This window comes from Filicampus tigris, chromosome 7, assembly GCF_054856515.1.
Source record: "Filicampus tigris isolate MCC_2025a chromosome 7, RoL_Ftig_1.0, whole genome shotgun sequence".
Taxonomy (NCBI): domain Eukaryota; kingdom Metazoa; phylum Chordata; class Actinopteri; order Syngnathiformes; family Syngnathidae; genus Filicampus; species Filicampus tigris.
This window is the reverse complement of record NC_141223.1, coordinates 12,323,931-12,345,417: the sequence shown is the minus strand read 5'-3', so window position 1 is coordinate 12,345,417 and position 21,487 is coordinate 12,323,931. Positions and strand designations below refer to the sequence as shown.

Below are 21,487 nucleotides of genomic sequence, written 5' to 3'. Positions count from 1 at the left end.
CGCGTTACAAGGCTCAGTAACTAGTATTACAAAGATGTTAAGGGTAACTCGTTATATCACTTTGTTACTGCCTAAATGTAATATACTACTGTACTGCGTTATGTAATGCGTTACCCGATTCCTAGGAAATGGCAATGTCCCATCACTGGTGACCTATTTTTAGTACAGGCCCACTTGCTTCACGTGATCCTTGGATGACCCATGCATTAAACAAATATTTTTGTTTTATGAAATAATTGTTGAATTCTATTTGAATTTATTATAGGTAATGCACATTTAAAATGAGTTGGTTATTATAATAATAATGAGAATGAATTATTTCTTTGTTCAAATAAAGGGTTTAGGATATAGATGGGACAAGCATGAAGTCGCAACTACAACATGGAACACAACCTCCACATTGCATACATGTCAGAGTTAACCACATGATGGCGCTGTCGGGCTCTGCAAATTTTGCCACATGATTTGTCCTCATGTGGATTTCACAATCAGATTGTTTTGTTTCCATGTAGGAGGTTTTAAAACATGCTCATATTTTGCCCTTATTTTTTCACAGGTATTATGGTGCTCAATTGAAAGGAAGAACCTTATAGCTTTTGAATAAAAATGGACCGAGTCTTCGCATTTCTTGTCACCACTGTGCTGAACTTTCAGGGACTGAGTGAGATCAAGAATCCAGATGGTTTTGAATAATAGCCATTGCAATAAGATACAGCTACCTGCTTTCAGAGGACACAAAAGTAGGCCATTTTTATTCATATAGTTCCAATTCATAAAATAAGTCATGTCAAGACACTTTACACATGGGGCAGGTTAAAAGAAAATAATTAAAAGAAAGTCCAACTGAAAACAGAACAAAACAAATGATCCAGTTTTCGATGTTCCAGACCACTTTTTTTTTTCAGCCCGATACCAGTATGAGTATCTGTTCTTGAATACTCACCGATACCATACCATGTACTATGGCAGTGTAGCACCAACTACTGGCAAAGAAGACTTACTTGATGTCAGATTTTTTTGCTTTAGTATCAATGGCTGGTATCGGCATCCTTCACGATTACCTGCTAGATACCTTGAAATATATCAGGTATCAGCCTGATACAGATACCTGGTATAGGCGTCCATTCTCAGATTTCTGTAGTCCTCCATGAAAGCAGACTGATTATCTTTGTGTTGAATCAAAATTAAAAAAAATATATATATCTGCTTTTACTTTGGATAAACATTTTTGCCTATTTTCTGACGTGCTATGATCCACACCAGTAACTGGATCATAATCAGTTTTTTGTGAATTTTCTGCAATGTCAAGTTGAAATGACGCCGTTTTAGAATTAAGGGATGGACCATAAAACATGTTTTCCAAATGTGATTCATCAATTAATCGACCAAACAATTGACAGATGAATCAATTACTAATATAATCGTTAGTTGGAGCCCTAGATAAAACACATGTTGTGAATTTTTCTGTTAAAGCCCTTTTTTGTTGAACAGCAAGTTGTGCAAAAAGTACTGAAGCAATCACCAGTTGGACATTGAAAAGTTTACAGAAGGTCAAAATAAGTTCACCTGTAAAGGTTCTAGTGCATTTTAGGTTTGTCGTGAAATTTCACCAAAACATCCATAACTTTTTGTGAGCTGTGTAAATGTGTTGTTTCGATCAGTCACGCAAAAAAACAAAGACTACAAACAATTGAAGACAATTAACTTAGGTTTCCTGATCAGGTGGCAAATCGGGACTGCCGCCACCGCATATGAACAACACGTCACGCTGATACAAACATGACCATGTTAATCTTACAGTTACAATGTAGGCCACACAATAAAAACTACCCCCAAACACACACACACACACACACACCCACACACACACACCACTGATAGCGACAAAGTTATGACGCAGGAGATAGGGCCAAGGCCTACGTGTGCATCACCGCCAAAAGCAACAGCAGCATCCAAGAACATCAAATCAGACATCAAACAAGCAACAGACTGTACATCTGAATACATACTTTTGGAATACCGTATATGCATTTCATGCGTTGGCATGCCAACATGAGCAAAAACGGTGTTGCTTTCTGTATTTTTGGTCTCATCACGTTTTATCATTGTTTTTTGTTTGAAATGTTATGGGAACCTGATTGCTTTGTTGCATACTTTGACAGAATCATTAAAAAATGGGCAGATGCCAATGTGGGATACATATTTCTACTTCAATTCACTCGTGAAGTCATCCAAAGGGAATTTTCTCATGAGGCAAGTTTAACCTTCCTGTTATGTCGCAGGTCAAATTGACCAATTTTAAAGGTTGGAATTTGATTTCATTTTTTTAAAGGAAAAACAAAGTGATTTTCAAAGTGTTGTAAAAGTACCACATAACATTATTTTTTATATAATATAACATAATAACTGGATTTTTAAATTGACATCGCATATAAAATTCGGATGCAACAGTGAAAAAAGAGCAGGCAAAATTATATAATTCTAATTTAAACACTATTTTTGTTCCTCTAAACCTGTACAATCAACCCCTTTATAATTGATTATGTAAAACAAATTGATTTTAGTTCTGGAAATTGTCCAATATCGTCAGCATAACAATGCTGAATGTTTTCAGTTGATCTGTTTCTAAATGCTATTAGGTGTTGCGCTTCTGGTTGTGTGAAGCACATTGAGTTAGCTTGTGTATGATATTTGCACAGTATACTGCCTAATGGCATAATTACCATTTCAAGGCACTTCTGAAACTCACTGTTATAATATGAATAAATAACACCGATGTACATTCTATTTTTTTTTTAATGTTAATTTCAGTTTAGATTGTCATGTGACATCATGATGGAAGATGTATGCTAATAAAACGTTTTGTGGAGATGATTGCCAGTAGCCTATGTCATTTACAGTCAGCATGTTTTCGTTTTTGGTGGTGGTGGTGGTGGTGGTGATGATGGTGGTGGGGGGGTGGGGGGGTTCTTCGTTCGTCGGAGGTTGATCACAGGAAACTCCCTTGAGCCTTGAGCTCCTCGCTCTCCATCCTGCTTGGGAGACGCACGGGACTTGCGCCTCTCCTTTTTACGCACACCGAGATGGAGAAAGTCGATGGCAGGATACTCGAATCCATGGGTGACATCATCGACTTCAACGACACGAAGCTCCCCGGCGGCGATGGTTACACGGCCGCCGGCGTGCCGACGGGCCAGGCCGACGGTTCAGTGTTCAGAGACTGCGGTAACCCGTTGGACAACCCGCAAGAGGAACAGCACCATGGGCAGCAGCAGGAGGAAGCGGAGACTCCGTACGAGCGTGGAAGTGACTTTCTAAAGTGGGAGCACTTCGTCAAAGACACCGTGGCGCAGGTCGGCTCGAGCATGTCGTCCAAGTTCATCAAGGACGAGCAAGAAGCGTCTGTCATCATGGAAGCGCCGTGTCCGGCCTTCGACGAGCTCGACGGCTGCTCCCAAGGCGGTCGTAAACAGCCCCACTTCGGCTTCGGAGAGCCCGAGTGCGCGCGCTTCGCGCCGGTGGGTCCCCGGCCGGCCCAGGAGGCTTCGCCCAACTTCCTGGTGCACATGAACCCCGGGGAGCAGATGGGCCAGCAGGGCCAAGCGAGGACCGACTCCCGCGGAGGTTTAGCCGGCAAGGGCGCGGCGCTCCACCTGGACGCCAGCGCGCCCTCGCCGGCTCACCTGGCCGTGTACAAGAGCGAGGTGGCCCGTTGGCAGGTGCCCGCCGTGGGGCCAGGGGAGGCGCAGTTTTGGTGCCAACCGGCCGGGGTGACGGAGGACCCGTTCGGCTACAACGGGATGCATAGTCAGGCCGTGGCCCAGCGGAACCAGACGCCTTTCAACGCCTTTGTCGGGTAAATTTGAACCTCCACACACTCCACAGGATACAGGCGTCACTGTCATTTGTTGTTGTCGTGGTTTTAGGTTTTTACACGATCGGGATTTTGGAGCCGACCACAGATCACTGAATTTGAAAAAAACCCAACAACAAACAAACAAAAACAAAAAACGATCACCAATTCATCCATTCAGAAGATGGAGCAATCGTATCCCTCCTATTAACAATTTGGGAGATTGGAATGAAAATGACTGCATAGACTGCATGTAAAAATAATGCTTTCAAAATCCCCAGAAGGGAAAACTTTGTGTTATAGTCGTCATTTTGCAGATTGGTCAAATTTTTGCCTTGATTTGCAGTCAAAAATCGGAGTTGTATGGCAACAGTGAACTTAACTCCACTCACTTCAGAAGAAGCAGCAGTTTGGAAGATAGATAAATTCACAATTCTTTTAAAGAGTCTTCAAGATATTTCTTGTCACTCTGGGTTAAAGTTTACTGTAAAACCAAACATAAAACCCAAGAGAATTGCAGATGTTTTTTAAAAAAAACAAAAACAATCACATTGCGTTTTGCCTTATGAGATTTGCTTATCTTAATGTGAACAAAAAATGCAAAATGCCAGAGATGGGCAAGACAGATGCCTATTTTGTGTACAGACGGACAGAGGACGGGAAGTCTTTTAAAAAGGACAGACTAAGCAAGGACAGAGGTGGGTTTTTGTCCATCCCTCTAATCATCCCTAACCGGGTCAAGTACCGGCTGACGTGTTGTGTTGGGCTCTTTTAAAAAGAAAGACAGTTCTCTAACGCAATACTACAGAGCCACCGTGACTACAGCCTCCACAACACTGTACAGTGCTTGGACAGACAGAATGTAAAGATGGGAGCGCTTTAAAAGGATGAGGACGGACGGGGTCGGTGGACGATAATTTTTATGAATAAGGACGGAAGGACCAGGTCGGAACAGTGCCCATCCCTCCAAAATTCCATAGACAGGCTAACGATTAGCATCGGCGTCGCCGTGTCAAAACTCTTTAAACAATGTTATGAGTAACACCAACGGCGCCGCAACACATGTAGTTAGACAATATAAGAATACTCACAGGCAAGTATTCTTCATCCTCTCTGAAAAACAACTTATCGAGTGGTTGTGATTGTCTCTCGCTATTATACCGTTCCCAAATGTTATGGTACAATACTATAGAGTACTGTTTTCCTTATTAAAACATATTTGGGGGAATGGGGCTGGAACAGATTAATGCCATTTACATTCATTTTAATGGGCAATGATGATTTGAGTATTTTTACAAGCATGACCATGGAAAAAATTAAAGCCGTATCTCAAGGCACCACTGTTTGTGAGACCAGTTCTGGATTTTTTCTGACAAATCGCGTAAATGTATAATCACCTTTTCATATTAGGTATACACAATTGCCCCTGCATTTAATTTCAATACCAAACATTGAATCCTTAAAGTATGTATTGTACCATCATACTGTTGTGCACCACCATCAACAAAACGCCTTCCAAAAAGCATGCTCACATTCTAATTTAATTAAAAATAATAATAATAATAATAATTAATGAAGCTGTCATTGGTTAGTACCTTACGGACATGTGGCCGTTGCCAGTCATGCCCATCTACGTCTGACAAGAGAAAATGGCTTTAACAAAATGGCTTTAATACTTGACAAGTTAACGACTAGTTACGTCATCTTCCAAACTGTATATCAAAGTTCTAATTGACAAAAGGATGAGATGACCAGACTGTAAAAGACGGAAATTAATTTGCATGCAAACTTAGCTTCATGGCTGACAGATTCCTTCTACACTGAAACATTACTTACAGTAAAAAGAGAGTTTGTAAAAAATGTGATATCTAGTATCTGTAAAAAAGTGAAAATAAAAATTAATACAGATTTAAGCATGGTACAAATTGAATGAATTTAACTGGGATCTTGTTTATTCCCACAGTATGCCTCCTCAAAGGTCTTGTGTGATCTGTGGCGATGAGGCCTCCGGGTGCCATTACGGAGTTCTAACCTGCGGCAGCTGCAAAGTGTTTTTTAAAAGAGCGGTGGAAGGTGAGGACATTAGACACATGGAATTGTCCAACATTATTTTTCATAGGACGGAAGCGCGGAATGTTTGGAATTTCTGTTAGGGCAACTATACACTGAGGAAAGGGGCAGCTAACTAAATCCTCCATCGACTCAGGAGAAAACATATAAATGGAGAATCAGCCATTTTGGTTTTTTGGAATGTTATTTTTCAAAGGGGATGGGGGAATTTCTCATGAGATTTGAAAAGTGCCTGACTTCATTAATCCCTCCCAACCCCTCGAGTCTGACCAAAGCTGCGCCCGCCATTGACACATTTAAACACAATCCTCAAACTTGGCCGTTCCTAATGGCATGCATGAAAGTGTTGACCATAGTTGTGACAGTCACAGAACACTGTCCAGCTTCAACAAAACAGCAACACAAGCGATACTAAGCTAGCATTAGCACTGTAAACAAGGCAACATTAGCCACAGCAGCTACATTGGTAGCATTACTTATTTGGAATAGAGTGTTACGATGACAAAAACTATATCGGTTTCAATTTTTTATTTTTTTTTTATGATCAACAATAAAAAAATCAAACAGGTGATGAACATATCTGTCAAGGAGAAATATTGCTAATTCCCTTGCTTATGAATCCTCTCAGCTGCCTGAAGTGTTAGTCATTATGCTTCTGTTTGTTAGTTTTATGTCCAGTTGTTGATGAAAACGAGCAGTTTTTTTTTTTTTTGCTAAATGCTCTGCCGTAGTTTCAGCAAAACTCCTGAGGCCCAAGCTAGCAGTGAAGTGTGAGGCAATGACTGGCTATGAGAAAGCAAAGTTGTTATGAGAGCAACTCTGAATATCCCGAACTCCTGTTTCCACATCAGTGTCGTATATAGAGAAGAATCACGCTGTGTGGAAAGTGGATACATAACGTCCCATTGCTGATGTTGCTTAATGTTGTGCTACAGCAGTGATTCTCAACCAGTCATTAGTGTGCCCTGAGAGATCATCAGGTGTGCAGCGGGGAATTATACAATTATTTTGACACAAAAAAAAAAAATTTCCTAACAAAAAAAAAAACTGTGACCGTGGGGGGGAGTTTAGACCAAACATTCATGTCCATTAACTCTCTTTGCCTACACAAAAGTGTCCGCTAACCTTCTTTGGTAACTGCTTGGGGTGGTTGGCGACGCTATCTGGGGCTTTTTGGATTTGTTTTGCTTGTTATCGCACAGCAGCGGATATACGAGAGCCACCATGTCTCTCCATGGCCGTGTCACTCCGTCCTTACAGCCTTGCCACTATCTCATTTTCTCCTTCAGAGCTCTTCGCGGAACACTTAGGAGCCCTTCAAAACATTTTCTCTCCTCGTCGTTATGCTCCCCTTTTGTATTTGAAAATGAAAGAAGACCAGCTTAAATGGCGTATTCTGCTTCTGCCCTCTTGTCTAAAAGGTCATCACAGCTACCTGTGCGCAGGCCGGAATGATTGCATCGTGGACAAGATCCGGAGGAAAAACTGCCCGGCGTGTCGCCTGCGAAAGTGCTATCAAGCGGGAATGATGCTCGGAGGTAATTTGTGTTATTAATGAGACTCAAATGTTTAAAACAAACAGACAATATAATAATAGATTTGAAATTAATTAAATAATTAGGAATAAATAATGAAATAAATTGTAATAAAATAATTGAAAAAATAATACAGGTCATGATAATTGGTAGAGGTTGAAGTGAGGCAACTGGACTGTTATAGAATAATCAATAAAAATAATACCAAATAAAATGTACCCACTTCACACCAAGAAAGGGATCCACGATCAACCCGGATAAAACTACAGTGAACTCCCGCTATTAATGTGGAATAGAGACAGAACCCTGCCAAGAATAGTGAAAAAAACGGAATAATTGATGCCCCCCAAATAAGTGACACAAAACGGGAGCAAAGCACCACCATGCATCTAGAATGTACACAATCATGAACCTATGTTGTGTATGTATATATATATATATATATATATATATATATATATATATATATATATATATATATATATATATATATATATATATATATATATATATATATATATATATATATATATATATATATATATATATATGTGTGTGTGTGTGTGTGCCTTCGTAGTTAAATTATCCAAACACAAACACATCACCTTCACCTGAGGCAAATCCATAGTATTAGCTTGCATATCAGTAAATAAATAGTAAATAGCAACAGATAACATGCTAGCATGAACTGACATCACACATGGGCAAACAAACTTACACAAGCAGTTTACAAAGTCATTAAACTCACCTTTTGACATGTATACACTATAATTTAATTTAGGAGTAGAGGAAAATTATAAAGGCGAAGTAGACTACGTGGGCTATTATTGGTAGCTGCATTGGGAAAGAAGCAGAAACATACTTTCACTTTGGAGGTGCATTCAAGGGTCACCAACAAAATAGGACATCTCATATGCTGATGAAAAAAATAATTAAACCTAACAACATAAATATTCAACTAGTACTGTGGACCTTTGCATATTTGTGGGTCAGCATTCACAAATTCACCTATTTGCAGATTTTATTTGATTTTTTTGTGGAACCATTTTGGTTCTGGAACCCAATTATTTGCAGAAAACTGTGCTTATTCACACTTTTTTTTAAACTCGAATCTTGATAATTCCCCACCCCGATCACCAGTTAATCGCAAAAAAAAAAAAAGGTTCCTGCGCATAATGTGGTATGGATTCCACACCAAAAATCTCCCAATTCGCAAAGGCCAAACTGCAAAAAGGGCGGTGGGTCCACTGTATTGCTTTTGAGGGAAGTAAATTTTGCTTTCAATCAAAGTTAACAGAACAAGTTTGAACTAGAAACTACAATGTTCAGTTTAAAAAATGTAAAATGCATTTTAGATTATCGACATGGTTGTTTGATTTTTATTTGTAGTCATTTTTTAGGCTTCTTCCCCTTTTGGATTAAGTTTTGGAAAATAAAATACCCCAAAATGAATGTCTGCGAAACCTAAACCGTCTGGAGCACGACCAACATGAGTGACGTTTTTTTAATGCTCCGCTAGCAGATTTATGGACGTATTTGGCGCAGAAGTGCAAACAATGAAGTTGATTTGTAACATGGCTCCCTTAACCAAAGCTTTTGCTCCGCCCTTTCAGGCAGGAAGTTGAAGCGTTTCGGAGCCCTCAAGGCGCTGGGCTTGTCGCCCTCCGTCATGTTCCCGTCACACCTGTCTGTGCCGGGCGACAGCCAGGCCCTGGGCACCATGGCGGGCATGCCGGGCATCCAGGAGATGCAGTTCTCCCAGCACATCGTCGCCATCCTGGAGAACATCGAACCCGAGGTTGTGTTTTCAGGCTACGACAACGCGCAGGCCGACGTCCCCCACGTACTGCTCAACAGCCTCAACAGGCTGTGCGAGAAGCAGCTGCTGTGGATCGTCAAGTGGTCCAAGTCTTTGCCAGGTAACCTTTCTTGGTGACGCCGAGCCGACCCAAAAGGACTAATTTGCTCCAGGTCTCGGCTTGACGCACTGGAAAAAAAAAAAAAAACTGTAATATGGACAAACGATTAGGGCTGGGCAATTCATTGAAATTTAATTGTGATTTCAATTTTGATGTCACACGATTATAAAAACATTATGCGTTGACAGAGCATGGTGTTGAAATGGGATGATTCCTTTCAGGATTTACCATAAAAATTGATATTAAATCGATATTGCTCTTGTATTGGACAAGTACAGTACATACTACTCCAATTCCAATATTACCACTTCAAAATGTGATTTCCTTTGCTAAGGCTTTCGTAATCTTCACATCATCGACCAGATGACTCTCATCCAGTACTCGTGGATGAACCTGATGGTGTTTTCTCTCGGCTGGCGCTCCTTCCAGAATGTCACCAGGGAATATTTGTACTTTGCGCCAGACCTTGTTCTAAGCCTGTAAGTATGACTACCAGTAAATAGATTTTTTTTGTTTTTTCGTTTAACTGTATACACAGAGTGTCCCAAAAAGATGAACTCTGTTGTTGACTGGCTATTACGGACGCAGTATATTTAAATTGGATTCTCCTGATGCTCTTCCCGATGCTCTTCTGCATCAGGCTTTGTTGGTTAGCTTTTCCAGTAGCTATTTTCATCACAGTTAGCAGCGTTTTCTTCTTCTAGTCAGCTTTTGACTAATGTAAATGGCAGGAATTCTGTTTTTACCGTCAGCCTTTGTTCATCAATGTGGGCAGTCGAAGGTGGTTCTGACTCGTCCGTAGTGGCACATCCTTTTGTCCACAGCTTTGAATTTCATCCAATTACTCACACGGACTCAGAGGAACTTTTTATCTTCTTGAATTGAAGGTTTTGCAATCCAACAAATTGAGCAATGTCATTCAGTACAATGGGTGGATAACATGTACTCAAACTACGGGAAGGGTCAAAAGCTGTTTTGATTCCGTGACTACCAGCACACTGTTTACTCCTTTGCGTCTGCACGGGGGTACAATTCAGTCGCGCATGCGCAATAACTACACAATTCGTCGCTGTCCTGTGAAAAACACTTATCTCCAATTTTGGAACCTTTTTTAATTTTTACTTTAATACCATTTCTGTAACGCGGAAAGATGATTCAGGTAAAATTAAGAAAATGAAAAAAAAATGGAGATAAGTGTTTTTCACATGACAGCGACCATATACTACTTTAAAGCACTGGCACAACCGTATTTAGCAGATTTAAGTCTAATGAGTTTAACGAAAGAAAATTATGTTACGAATAAGATAATGTCATAAAAGACAACAGTCATCTTCCCCATGTCCACTAGATCTCCAACTGGGGTTTGCAAAGTCCTGGGAGATCTGTTTTCTGAAGCTGAGCCATAATTGGTCGTTACCTGAGCCCTGAGCAACTGTGATGTTTTCAGTTGACAGCAAAGTGACAAAATGGCTGCCCCCTGAGATGGACAAAAACGGGTGGATTTTACTACTTAAAGCGGAAATCAACCCAAACAGTTTTTTCAAGAATATGTTCCCAGCAGGTGCACTAGTTGAAACACTGCATTCTGATTAATATTGCATTTGTGGAATGTGAGTTAAGCAGCAAAATCCACCCCTTTTTAGCCATCTGTGGTGGCGACCATTTTGTCACTTCTGTCGCCTGAATATGACATCATATAACGACCAATCGTGGCTCAGCTTCAGAAAACAGGTCAGCCGTGATTGGTCGTTACCTGAGCCCTGAGCAGTTGTGATGTCATTTTCAGTCGACAGAAGTGACAAAATGGCAGAGATGGCTAAAAACGGGTGGATTAACTCTTATTCCACAACCGCAATATGTGGAATAAGTGTCTTGTTTCAACTAGTGGGCTTGCATAGAACATATTCTTGAAAACATATCTTTGAGTTGACTTCATTCCACTGACAGTCATTTTCCACAAACACAATATCAATCAGAATGCCATGTTTAGACTAGTCGGGCTGCATAGAACATATTTTTGGAAAGAAAATTTTGGGATTGACTTCCTATTTAAAAAAAAAAAAAGACAACTTATCCTCCCTAAAAATTATGATTTACTCTCGAAAACAACTACGACTTTGACAAATTTTCTTTTTCCAAAAGTTAATGTACGTTTTACTTTATTTTGTCTTATTTGCAACCAAAAATCAGTAATGGCCAGTCAAAGAGAATACACACACACACACATATATATATATATATATATATATTTTTTTTTTTTACTGTGCGCCCCGCCCTCCTCACCAGGGAACAAATGAGGAGATCCCCCATTTACGACCTGTGCGTGGCCATCCAGTTCATCCCGCAGGAGTTTGCCAACCTTCAAGTGACCCGCGAGGAGTTCCTCTGCATGAAGGCCATCATCTTGCTCAACACGGGTAAAACTGCAAAAACAGACCAAAAAAAAAAAAATGTACAAAAACAAAGTAAAATGAATAAAATAAAGAATTATTACTTAATGAGGAAAATCGTCCGCCAGTAGAACAGAAAAGATTTCTAAACATAGCTCTCATCTGCGCAGTGCTGATAGTGTTATACAGTCCCTTTGCAAAGTTAAATTGATTAAAAAAAATAACATGCACCTTAAACTCAAAATTAAAACTCAGTACTGCAGTGCAAAATAATGCATAAGAACACAAATAACATTTCTGATAGTATAAATATTTCATATACTTTTAACATAGTATCTATTAATATACAGTTGACCTTCTTCTGTGTGACATATTTATCAACTTACTGATTCTTTTCTGGTCTTCGGATGTGTGTGCTTACTGCCCAGCTGTTGTAAAACTTTCTCTCCAGACACTTAATTCAATTCCAACAAATTTTCTGCTCATAGTTCATGGTTACTCTGCGCTGTAACGTGGCTTCAGTCACATTGCTGTTACAAGTGCACTGTACCACATAAGCACTTATTCAGGTGTTTGGCTACCCGACATTTCACATCAGCTTAGCAATTCTTAGTCCTCTCTTATTCTTTCTTCTTGTTTAGTGTGTTGCATGCTCAGCTATTCCTCATCCTCCTTTAGTGATAACGATATTTTAACCTATTTGCCACCATGGAGGCCCTTGGAAGGAAAGTGTTTAGCGGCGCCAGGTAACCAGTCGCAGCTTGTAGATGATTTGGCGCAAGTTAGCTTAGCGCTGAGCATTCCCCCGGTAGTTTCGTCGCAGCCGAACAAGCAAGGAGGATGGGCGACTCCTCCAGCTCTGTGGTCAGACGTGCTTGAAGCCATTTTTCACACTGAGGCAGATACGATTATGCCATCAATAACCACGTTTTGTGTGCCACGGGGCAAAATTTATACCGTCAATACCTATTTATAACGTTGTGGAACACAGTCAAGACAGTCAAGTGAGGAAAATGTGAAACATCACTGACATTACCAAGAATTTGACATCTCTCAAAATGTATCAAAACATAAAAAGAAAACTGGTAGGGGTTGACAGAAACATTGATAGAGCTGCAGGAATTTCCGGCAAGTAATGGCTGTTTAGTACGTGTGACAACAATCTACCGTTCTTTATTTGTTTGGGTTATGTTGTAGAGCAGCAAGACGAAAGCCTAATCTTACACAGAAAAACATCCAAGCCTGACCTCATTTTGCAAAAACACACTTGAAATCTCCCAAACGGAGGAAAATGCGTTATGGTCCAATGAAAAATGTCCTTGTGGTGTGTTCTCAGTGCCTCTAGAGGGTCTGAAAAGCCAGGGGGCGTTCGAGGAGATGCGTCAGAATTACATCCGCGAGCTAACCAAGGCCATTCACGGGAAGGAGAAGGGCGTGGTGGCCAGCTCGCAGCGTTTCTACCACCTCACCAAGCTCATGGACGCCATGCACGAAGTACGGCCACCAAAAGCCACGCCACTGTTCATCTCTAACATTCTTTATGAATGGCAGTAGAAAATATAAAAAGTATAACTCCCTCTCCCCACCCACCTGACAGATAGTGAAGAAGGTCAACCTGTTCTGCCTGAGCACGTTCATCCAGGCCGACGCCATGAAGGTGGAGTTCCCCGAGATGATGACCGAGGTGATCGCCTCGCAGCTGCCCAAGGTCCTGGCGGGCATGGTGAGGCCGCTGCTCTTCCACCCCAAGTGACCGCACGTTTACCGGATTCGGTTGTCCTCTTCTTCAAGTGAATCTTTTGCCAAAGCCACCTCTAGTGCCCCCCCCCCTGCCTTCTTACTCTTTACTGTGTGGGATCAATCAAAACAATCAATTAATAAAATGACACTTAAAAAAGAAAATCATCCATATGACTGATGTACCTTTTGGGACTGTTTTCTGAGCGGATGAACATGGACAGTTGCTCTAAACTGAACAAAGTCATTAATAATCTGCTTGAATCGAGACTCGCTGGAGCTGGGGTGTCAAACTCAAAGCCTCGGGGCCAGATCCGGCTCACTGCATCATTTGATGTGGCCCGTCAAGGCAACAAGTCTACTTCATTTTTCTTGCTAAATAATTGCTAATGAATTTTGGCACAAACTCTGCACCCAATTTGATCATTTTCATCACTTTTAACACATTTACAAGCATGTATTCACCTAATCCCTTCTTAACAATTACACAATAGTTGAATACTTAAGTATTTTGTTATCACTAGTGATTGCAATTTCCATCCATCCATTATTGATACCGCTTCTCCTCACAAGAGTCGCGGGGCGTGCTGGAGCCTATCCCAGCTGTTCTCGGGCAGTAGGCGGAGGACACCCTGAATTGGTTGCCAGCCAATCGCAGGGCACACAAAGACAAACATCCGCACTCACGATCACACCTAGGGGCAATTTAGAGAGTCCAATCAACTTACCATGCATGTTTTTGGAATGTGGGAGGAAACCGGAGTACCCGCAGAAAACCCACGCAGGCACGGGGAGAACATGCAAACTTCACACAGGGAGGCCGGAGCTGGGATCGAACCCACGACCTCTGCACTGTGAGGCGGACGTGCTAACCAGTTCGTCACTGTGCCGCCGATTGCAATTTCAATTTGTTAATATATAGCAATTAAAATGCAGGTCCAATTGTGTACATCGTTAGCCTAATAGTACAGGTGCCCACGTCATTTCATTTTTGATTTACTGTGACAATATTATAAATAATTATAATAATTATAAATAACAATGGGCTTGCTAAACATTGAATTTTCTTTGAGTAGATTCTCAGTATTCTAGGTCATGCTAATCTGCAAAGGCTGAATAAACACTACTGGAATCTTTTTGTTTGTTGATATGCTTTAGACAACTACATATTACAGGCAAGCTAACGATGCCGTGAACCGTCCAGTTGCCTCAATTCAACCTCGATCATGACCTGGATTATTGAGAACCTATATAAAGAAAACAAACATTTTCAGCAAGCGCAGTAGTATTTTTTTAATTGATATTGTGACAATAAATATAAAAATGACGAACGCAAGTGGCGCTTACGCAGAACATCACGTGACCAAAACGGAAAATAGGTTGGTGGACTTCCTGTGTGTGCTGTGGCAACTCTGGCAACATGATAGTTTGAACCCAAACTTGTGACAGTATTATTTCCTCTCTCACTTTATTGTTGGTTGCGCATAACCGCTTTTATGCTCTTTTGCTAACAATAAAATCGGGTGAGCTGATTTTACTTTTATATAATTGTCACAATCGGAACAACTCTTTGAAAACTACGATGTGGCACACATAAAAATGAGTTTGACACCCCTGCCCTTCAGTAAAATGAGGAAAAGACTGGAATGTTTGATTTGTTTTACTTCCAACAGTCAATTCCTTTTTGGTGGCCTCAACGTGCCTGAAAAGTTGCCCTTTTTTGGTGAAACCTAACATATTTTCAGCGTCCTGAACGCAAACAGCCCAAAGTGCACTCAGTCACATCCCCTGGAAAGAAAATTAAAAAAAATATTCTGACCCGGACACCAATTTAACCAATTGACACAAAATGCCTGTCAGGTTGGCACATGAATAGAAGGCCCAAAACTGAACAGAAATTCTGCAATTTTGGGTGAGTTCCAGGGCTCGTGCTTTGATGAATTCCTATGAGGAAACTGACCCAAATAAGCCTAAATCAAAAGCAGGTGTCCCACACAGATGGACCATGATGAATTGACATTTTTTTTACCATCATGGGAAGAATAAAGTATCGAACTAACATTGCCGCAAAAGGGTAGCAAAGTTTGATGATAATTTTGCGGGTTCGCCTCGAAAAGGGAGTTGCAAGAGATCGTTCATTGCTACCTAGGGCTTGAAGATTTTCACTGTAATATAATTTTTCGTGTTTTTGTCGTAAAAGATTTTCATATCTAAGTCGGGACGGTATAAATAGGGCAGGAAATTCTGAACCTGTTTTTTTTTTTTTGCGTAATTGTTTCGTCTGTCAAATGTCAGAAAAGGGTCCAAGTGTAAACTCATGTCACAAGTGCAATATTTGCTGTCATAATGTTGTATTTACATTTAACTAAGAATCACTTATTTGAGATTGAAGGAATTTTACTGACGTTACAGTAAGAACCCGTTCCCATTCGAAATTTGTAGGATTTTGTACGAAACATTTTCCCCCCACATTTTTACTGTCATACAAGTCCAAAAACTGTCAACAGCTGTTTCAAATACTTGTAATAATAAAAAAAAAACAGCTCCAAAAAAGCCAAGTAAAAAGTACTTCATTCAGTTCAGCAAGCATTTAAGCATGAACTGCTTTTTTGCTATTCACAAATGCACCTATTCACATTTTTTGGTGATCTTCAGCTCTCCAAGATAACTCAGGAGACTGACTGGAAAGAGCAGACACCCTAACTTCCACTAACAACCCAGGTTAAACCTCCCATGACATACAAAGCTGGTTTCAGTCAAGATGTACAGTACTACTTGAACAGACGTCCTTTCTGCCAATTACTACTTTCCTGCGAGCCAAGCCTTAGCTTGTCTTGTAACATTATTTAAAAAAAAGAAAACCACAAATAGGTTGCAACTTGGAAGTTTTGCCCTACACAAATGTGGCAGAATTCTAATTTGTGCCACCTACCGTGCATATAGAAAGGAACATTTTTGTACAATTTCCTATGGAAATCCTTAGCTAGTGATAACACACTAACCAAGATGGAGGAAAAAAAACTCTGATCCAGCCTTCATAAATCATTGTGTTTATTTATAAAGGTGTAAATGCACTGTGCAGACAGTAGTTGCGTGCAGAGGAAACAACTCCCTACACATGGAAATGTTACACAATGCGGGACATGGTTCGAATTTCTGCGACGCGCCCGTGCAACTCCTCACTTTTAGGGAGTTTTCTCATCATTCTTCCCATGTCACTCAAAAGCAGCCAAGGCCACCTGACATTCCCGAAATACAGTTTCAGCCCCTCCTCGCCTTCCCGGGAGTACAGTCACGTTTCGGTTTGATATCTGAAGGTTTTTTTTCTTTCAAACCCTTGAAATGTCGGCACAGTGTCAGATGACAACAATAATATTAATAGTGATCATAATAAAATATGCTGGTACACCCGTGTACCACAAACGCATTGTATGGTGAAGTCATTCCACCCTAGTAAAGCCCTGTTTCTATGATAAAGCTATTTACAGCAGTGGTTCTCAAATTGAGCCGTAGTTTGGCGGTCAGCAAAATTATTCTCAATAAATCTTTATGCCATGTCATCGAATTTGTTTTGATGATTCAATTAAGTGAACAAACGTGTATAACGGGAATAGTTCAAGTTAAATAACTTTTTTTTTTTTTTAGAACAGAAAGCGTATTTTTTCAAGAATATACCCTCTTTTAGAGCAGTGGTTATCAAAGTGTGGTATAGGTACTAATAGTGATGCATGGGCTCCCTCTCGTTGTACGAGAATTTAATATTCAAGCTGCATCATGTGACAGTGTCCTACATTTTTTTTAATCCAGTGCACTACATTTGCTAAGTATAGTCGAGTTCAGGGGTGTCCTACTCCGGTCCTCGCGGGGCCCCTAACCTGTATGTTTTAGATGTCTCCCTCCTGCAACACAGCTGATTCGTTATCAGGCTCCTGCTTGCTGATGACCTGATCATTTGAATCAGGTGTGTTGGAGGAGGAAAACATCTAAAGCATGCAGGTTAGGGGCCCCGCGAGGGTGGGAGTTGGTGACCCCCAGTTTAGTTCTATTTAGCTTTGAAGTACAACACATTTGTTTGTTTTCAAACGTTAATTTGGGTACTTTTTTTTATTTAACTTTCATGTGAAATACATTTTAATAGAATTTTTTTTAATCAAGTACAGTTTTTGACAACATTTAAACCCAGGGTTAATGTTCAAACTTGCATAATGTTACAGTGGCTTATAATATGAAATATATGTTATAAGGAATTAAACCTCTGCTTTGCTATTGATGAACACAAGCCTATTATGGCAGCCTGCTAGGCTACTGTATTTTTAATGTTGGTCATAATGTTGCCGAGAATTTTTCAAGGTGGTACTTGGTGTAAAAAAGTTGGAAAATCAATTGCACAATTTTCAGGAGTAATTTAGGAGAATAAAGTTGTATTTTTTTAAATTCACTTGTTAAAATATGACTTTATATCATACTATTGCGACTATCTTTTAAAAAAATACTCAAAATGCATCTTATGTTTTTATAAAGATGACCACTTTTTAAATTCCTATGGCATTTAGGGATACACATGGTAGTTATGTCTAATGGATTTATGAGGGATGCTTCTTAAACCTTTCCCCTGGACCCAAAACATTTGAGAACCTCTACTTTACAGTATGTTTGATCATTTCTATAATTCATGAACAGAAAGGTAAAGTGATGAGTGACAGCAGAAAGTGCACACGGCCAGTGTGATGATCGCCGTTACGTAAGATGCAATTACTATTATTATTATTATTATTATTATCATTACAGGCCAAGCACTAGGTGTTGGGAAAATCAAAGAATTTCCTGTCCCGTTTTCTAGGGACTATTTGTATTTAAATGCAATACATTTTAAGTGAATCATATTATCACATTAAAAGAAAAAGTTCTACATTTAACCTTACTGTTAATGGCTTGTTTGTAATTTATGCACCTCCTGCAACTTTTAAAAAATTCAGCCCCTGAAAACAGTTTCACTTAGCATCGTGAAATTTCCCAAGCAGGTCCAGCATAAGCAGATCCACAAAACAGCTTCAGGAACTCATGATATAAAATGCACAGAAAGACGACCATTTTGGTTCAAAGTTACCAATCTCCAGGGGTCTTTTTTGTCATTGCGTGTGGGCGGAGCATGGCGGGAAACTTCACCGACGTTGTGTGGTGCGAGGGCCCAGTTCTTTTGCTGATCTCTGTTTTCACATTAAAAAAAATCTCTGTTTCACATTAAAAAAAAACATTAATCACAGATTGTTGAAGATAATATTTCAGGGCAATAAAACTAGTCAAGTTGTTCTCGTGTGTCGTTGGAGGTCGTAAAAACGTGTTGCAAAAAGACAAATGATGTCTATGTCTTCTCAAAGACACATTTGAGGAAGTTTTCTTCCAAATAAAATAGAAAAAGGAGGTATATGTGTCATGTTGTAGCCCCTATCCAAGCAGCTAGAAACCACACTGCTACATCAACAAGTAATGGGCTTTTCCATGGATGCCATGGAGGAAAAAAAATTAAAGATAGATGACGTAGTTTTCAGGGATTAAACCCGTTTTTCCCTGGTACGTCGCTTGCAGCCATCCCGGTTCGACTGATGGGTACACTGCCAGAGAGAGAAAAGAACACAAATGAGATGAAGAAGACAAGTGGAAATGTGGGTCAGAGTGTTCTTTTATAAACGCAGGATCACCTTACATACGGCAAACTGACACGCACATAAAAAACATGATGCAAAGCAAATTCTTTTGTGCGGGACCATTCAAACACAAGGAAAATCCACAGTGCTTTGAAAAGGCAAATAACGATTGAAAGCAAGATTAAATGAAAAGATGAAAATCAAGATAACATCCGAACATAAAACCGATGTGATCTGTAGTGTTAACCATTTGTGGTGTATGACCCCACAGCTTTGCAAAATAGAAAAGTTCAAACCATTAGCATTTACAGCTCTACTTTCGTGACTGGCGCAAGGCGCGTCATAAATCTGTGCGTTGGCGGGTTAGACCGCGTGTTGGTAATTTCACACACGCACGCAAGCCGCCAGTTTGCGCCAACGTGGGTGCGAACACAGCTGACGCACGGGTATCTTCATTAAATACAGAATGAGCTGAGCTGACATGAAATATTATGTCATTATGTATCAATCCACACAAGGAGTCACCAACCTTTTTGAAACCCTGAGCTACTTCTTGAGTACTGATTCATGCGAAGGCATACCATTCGTTTGATACACGCTTCAGAAATAACACATTTGCTCAAATTATCTTTACTAATATTATGTTATATGATCACGCAAATAAATATCAATATACAGCACTATTTCTATAAATCTCTGCCTGTGTTTACATTTTAGACTGAGCAATTTCTAATTAAAAAAAACATTCAACTGAGCAGTTCTACAACATTCTTAGAAAATCACAATGTCCCATCACTGCTGAGCTATTTTTAGAACAGGCCTGCGTTAGTGACCCCTAATCTCAACCCTCGCTACGTTGGAAAAGAAATTCCCAAAAAGGCGCAATGAGGCTTGTGCCTATGCAAAAATCAGAAAATGCCACCATTCCACATGCGCCGTCTACAAAAAAGTGTACGAATAAGGTGCTTTTCTAGGGTAACAAGGTAACGGGCACAGCGCAAGGCCGCTGTAAATGTGCCCGCAAGTACTTATCAAATAACTGCCACGTCTCTGATTGATTGTTTTTCCTCTGGCGCAATGGTTTCTTGTATATCAAATTAGAGATGGGGCAATGCTAAATCAGAATGATCATGTACTGCTACCATAATGACTGTTAACAAAGGTGACCAAAAGTAAATCCCATGCCAAGTTAATGATGTGAAATATTCCCAAAATTCCCCAGTTTAATTTGCCATGGAAATTTACCGGAATGCTCAGAAAATTTACCGAACATTTGCCACTCTTTTGCAACCCTATTGGTGTTATGTTGTCCAGTTTCCCAGTCAACAGTAAGAAGAGGAGCGTAAACAAGCTACATTGTGGCGCTTGATCAGAGCAGCTCTAAAAATGACGAAGTGCTGCGGGTTCGCTAATACGGAGCCATAAAAAGCCTTCTGCTAAATGGCAAGGAGCGTTTGTTGTTGCTATTTTTTTTTTTGTATCTGGCTGCAGAGAGGCGCAGTGGGGGGGGGTTAACAAGCCCGGGTGCCTTCCATCACTAGGTTACTGTGACCTGCCTCCCCGCCGCTTGCGGGCCAAGCGGGCTCGTCACGGAAAGGCAATAAAATGAGGGAGAAAAAAAAGGCGATGTTTGTATTTGCGCTGTGCTCACACTGAAAGCTGGGATGAGGCCAAGTGGGGTGAAATGAGCCACTGCAAAGCAGATAAGTCATCAGTGGTGGAAAGCAATGAAGTACTTATTTACTTTTTTCAAACTCTGCGGATGTAATGTAAAATAAGACATACTGTATGGTCGCTGTCCTATGAAAAACACTTATGTCCATTTTTTTCGATGTTGTGAATTGTGTTTCCGCGTTAGAGACATTGCATTAAAGCAAATTTTTTTTTTTTTTTTTTTCAAAAATTGGACATAAGTCATAAGTCACAGGACAGCAACGGTATGTAAGGAGTGGTAAAGTCAACCGTGGTTGTAAATACGTAATTTAATTTCCGTAATTAATATGCAACTGAAATTTTTTTAAAAAGGATCCAAAATTTCCGCCGCATACTGTACAAGTTCAATAAAAATAAAATAAAAAGTGTACTTGCATTCCAATATGATATTTAATATCTAATGTTACAAAGATATGTAATATAAAATGTATATAGTGGTAATATGACAAGTTGTCTTATCATAAGTTGTCAAAGCAAGCCACATTAGCCTGCTAGCATTAGCGACAAGCCATTCGCAGAACTTATTATGAGTATATAAGGGCATGTTGTTGGCTATTTGCATCCTGTATATTCACCTAACGTAACGACTGTTGCAAAATTACTGTGGAACCGTGTGGAATTTATG

The 21,487-nt window shown here is 40.1% G+C and overlaps 2 protein-coding genes across 5 annotated transcripts in view; one reads left to right on the top strand and one right to left on the bottom strand.

Annotated features, from left to right (window-relative positions):
- The first annotated feature begins 2,987 nt into the window (after positions 1–2,987).
- pgr (progesterone receptor) lies at positions 2,988–17,426 on the top strand. Its single transcript, XM_086034972.1, has 8 exons — positions 2,988–3,856; positions 5,817–5,926; positions 7,345–7,461; positions 9,072–9,377; positions 9,712–9,856; positions 11,664–11,794; positions 13,104–13,261; positions 13,365–17,426. The coding sequence occupies exons 1-8, from the start codon at positions 3,084–3,086 to the stop codon at positions 13,518–13,520; spliced, it is 1,896 nt and encodes a 631-aa protein (XP_085891098.1). The 5' UTR covers positions 2,988–3,083; the 3' UTR covers positions 13,521–17,426.
- Positions 16,539–21,487, bottom strand: part of arhgap42b (Rho GTPase activating protein 42b) — a 97,323-nt gene continuing 92,374 nt past the window's right edge. For all 4 annotated transcript variants that reach the window (XM_086034968.1, XM_086034969.1, XM_086034970.1 and 1 more), the window contains one exon: positions 16,539–19,116. In XM_086034968.1, the coding sequence (XP_085891094.1) occupies positions 19,028–19,116 (89 nt within the window). In that variant the 3' untranslated portion in view covers positions 16,539–19,027. The remainder of the gene's footprint in view (positions 19,117–21,487) is intronic.

Coding starts and splice junctions, on each gene's coding strand:
- pgr (XM_086034972.1), top strand. CDS start 3,084: ATGGAGAAAGTCGATGGCAGGATACTCGAATCCATGGGTGACATCATC. Junction 9,857..11,663: donor CCAGACCTTGTTCTAAGCCT/GTAAGTATGACT, acceptor CCTCCTCACCAG/GGAACAAATGAGGAGATCCC. Junction 13,262..13,364: donor TCATGGACGCCATGCACGAA/GTACGGCCACCA, acceptor CCCACCTGACAG/ATAGTGAAGAAGGTCAACCT.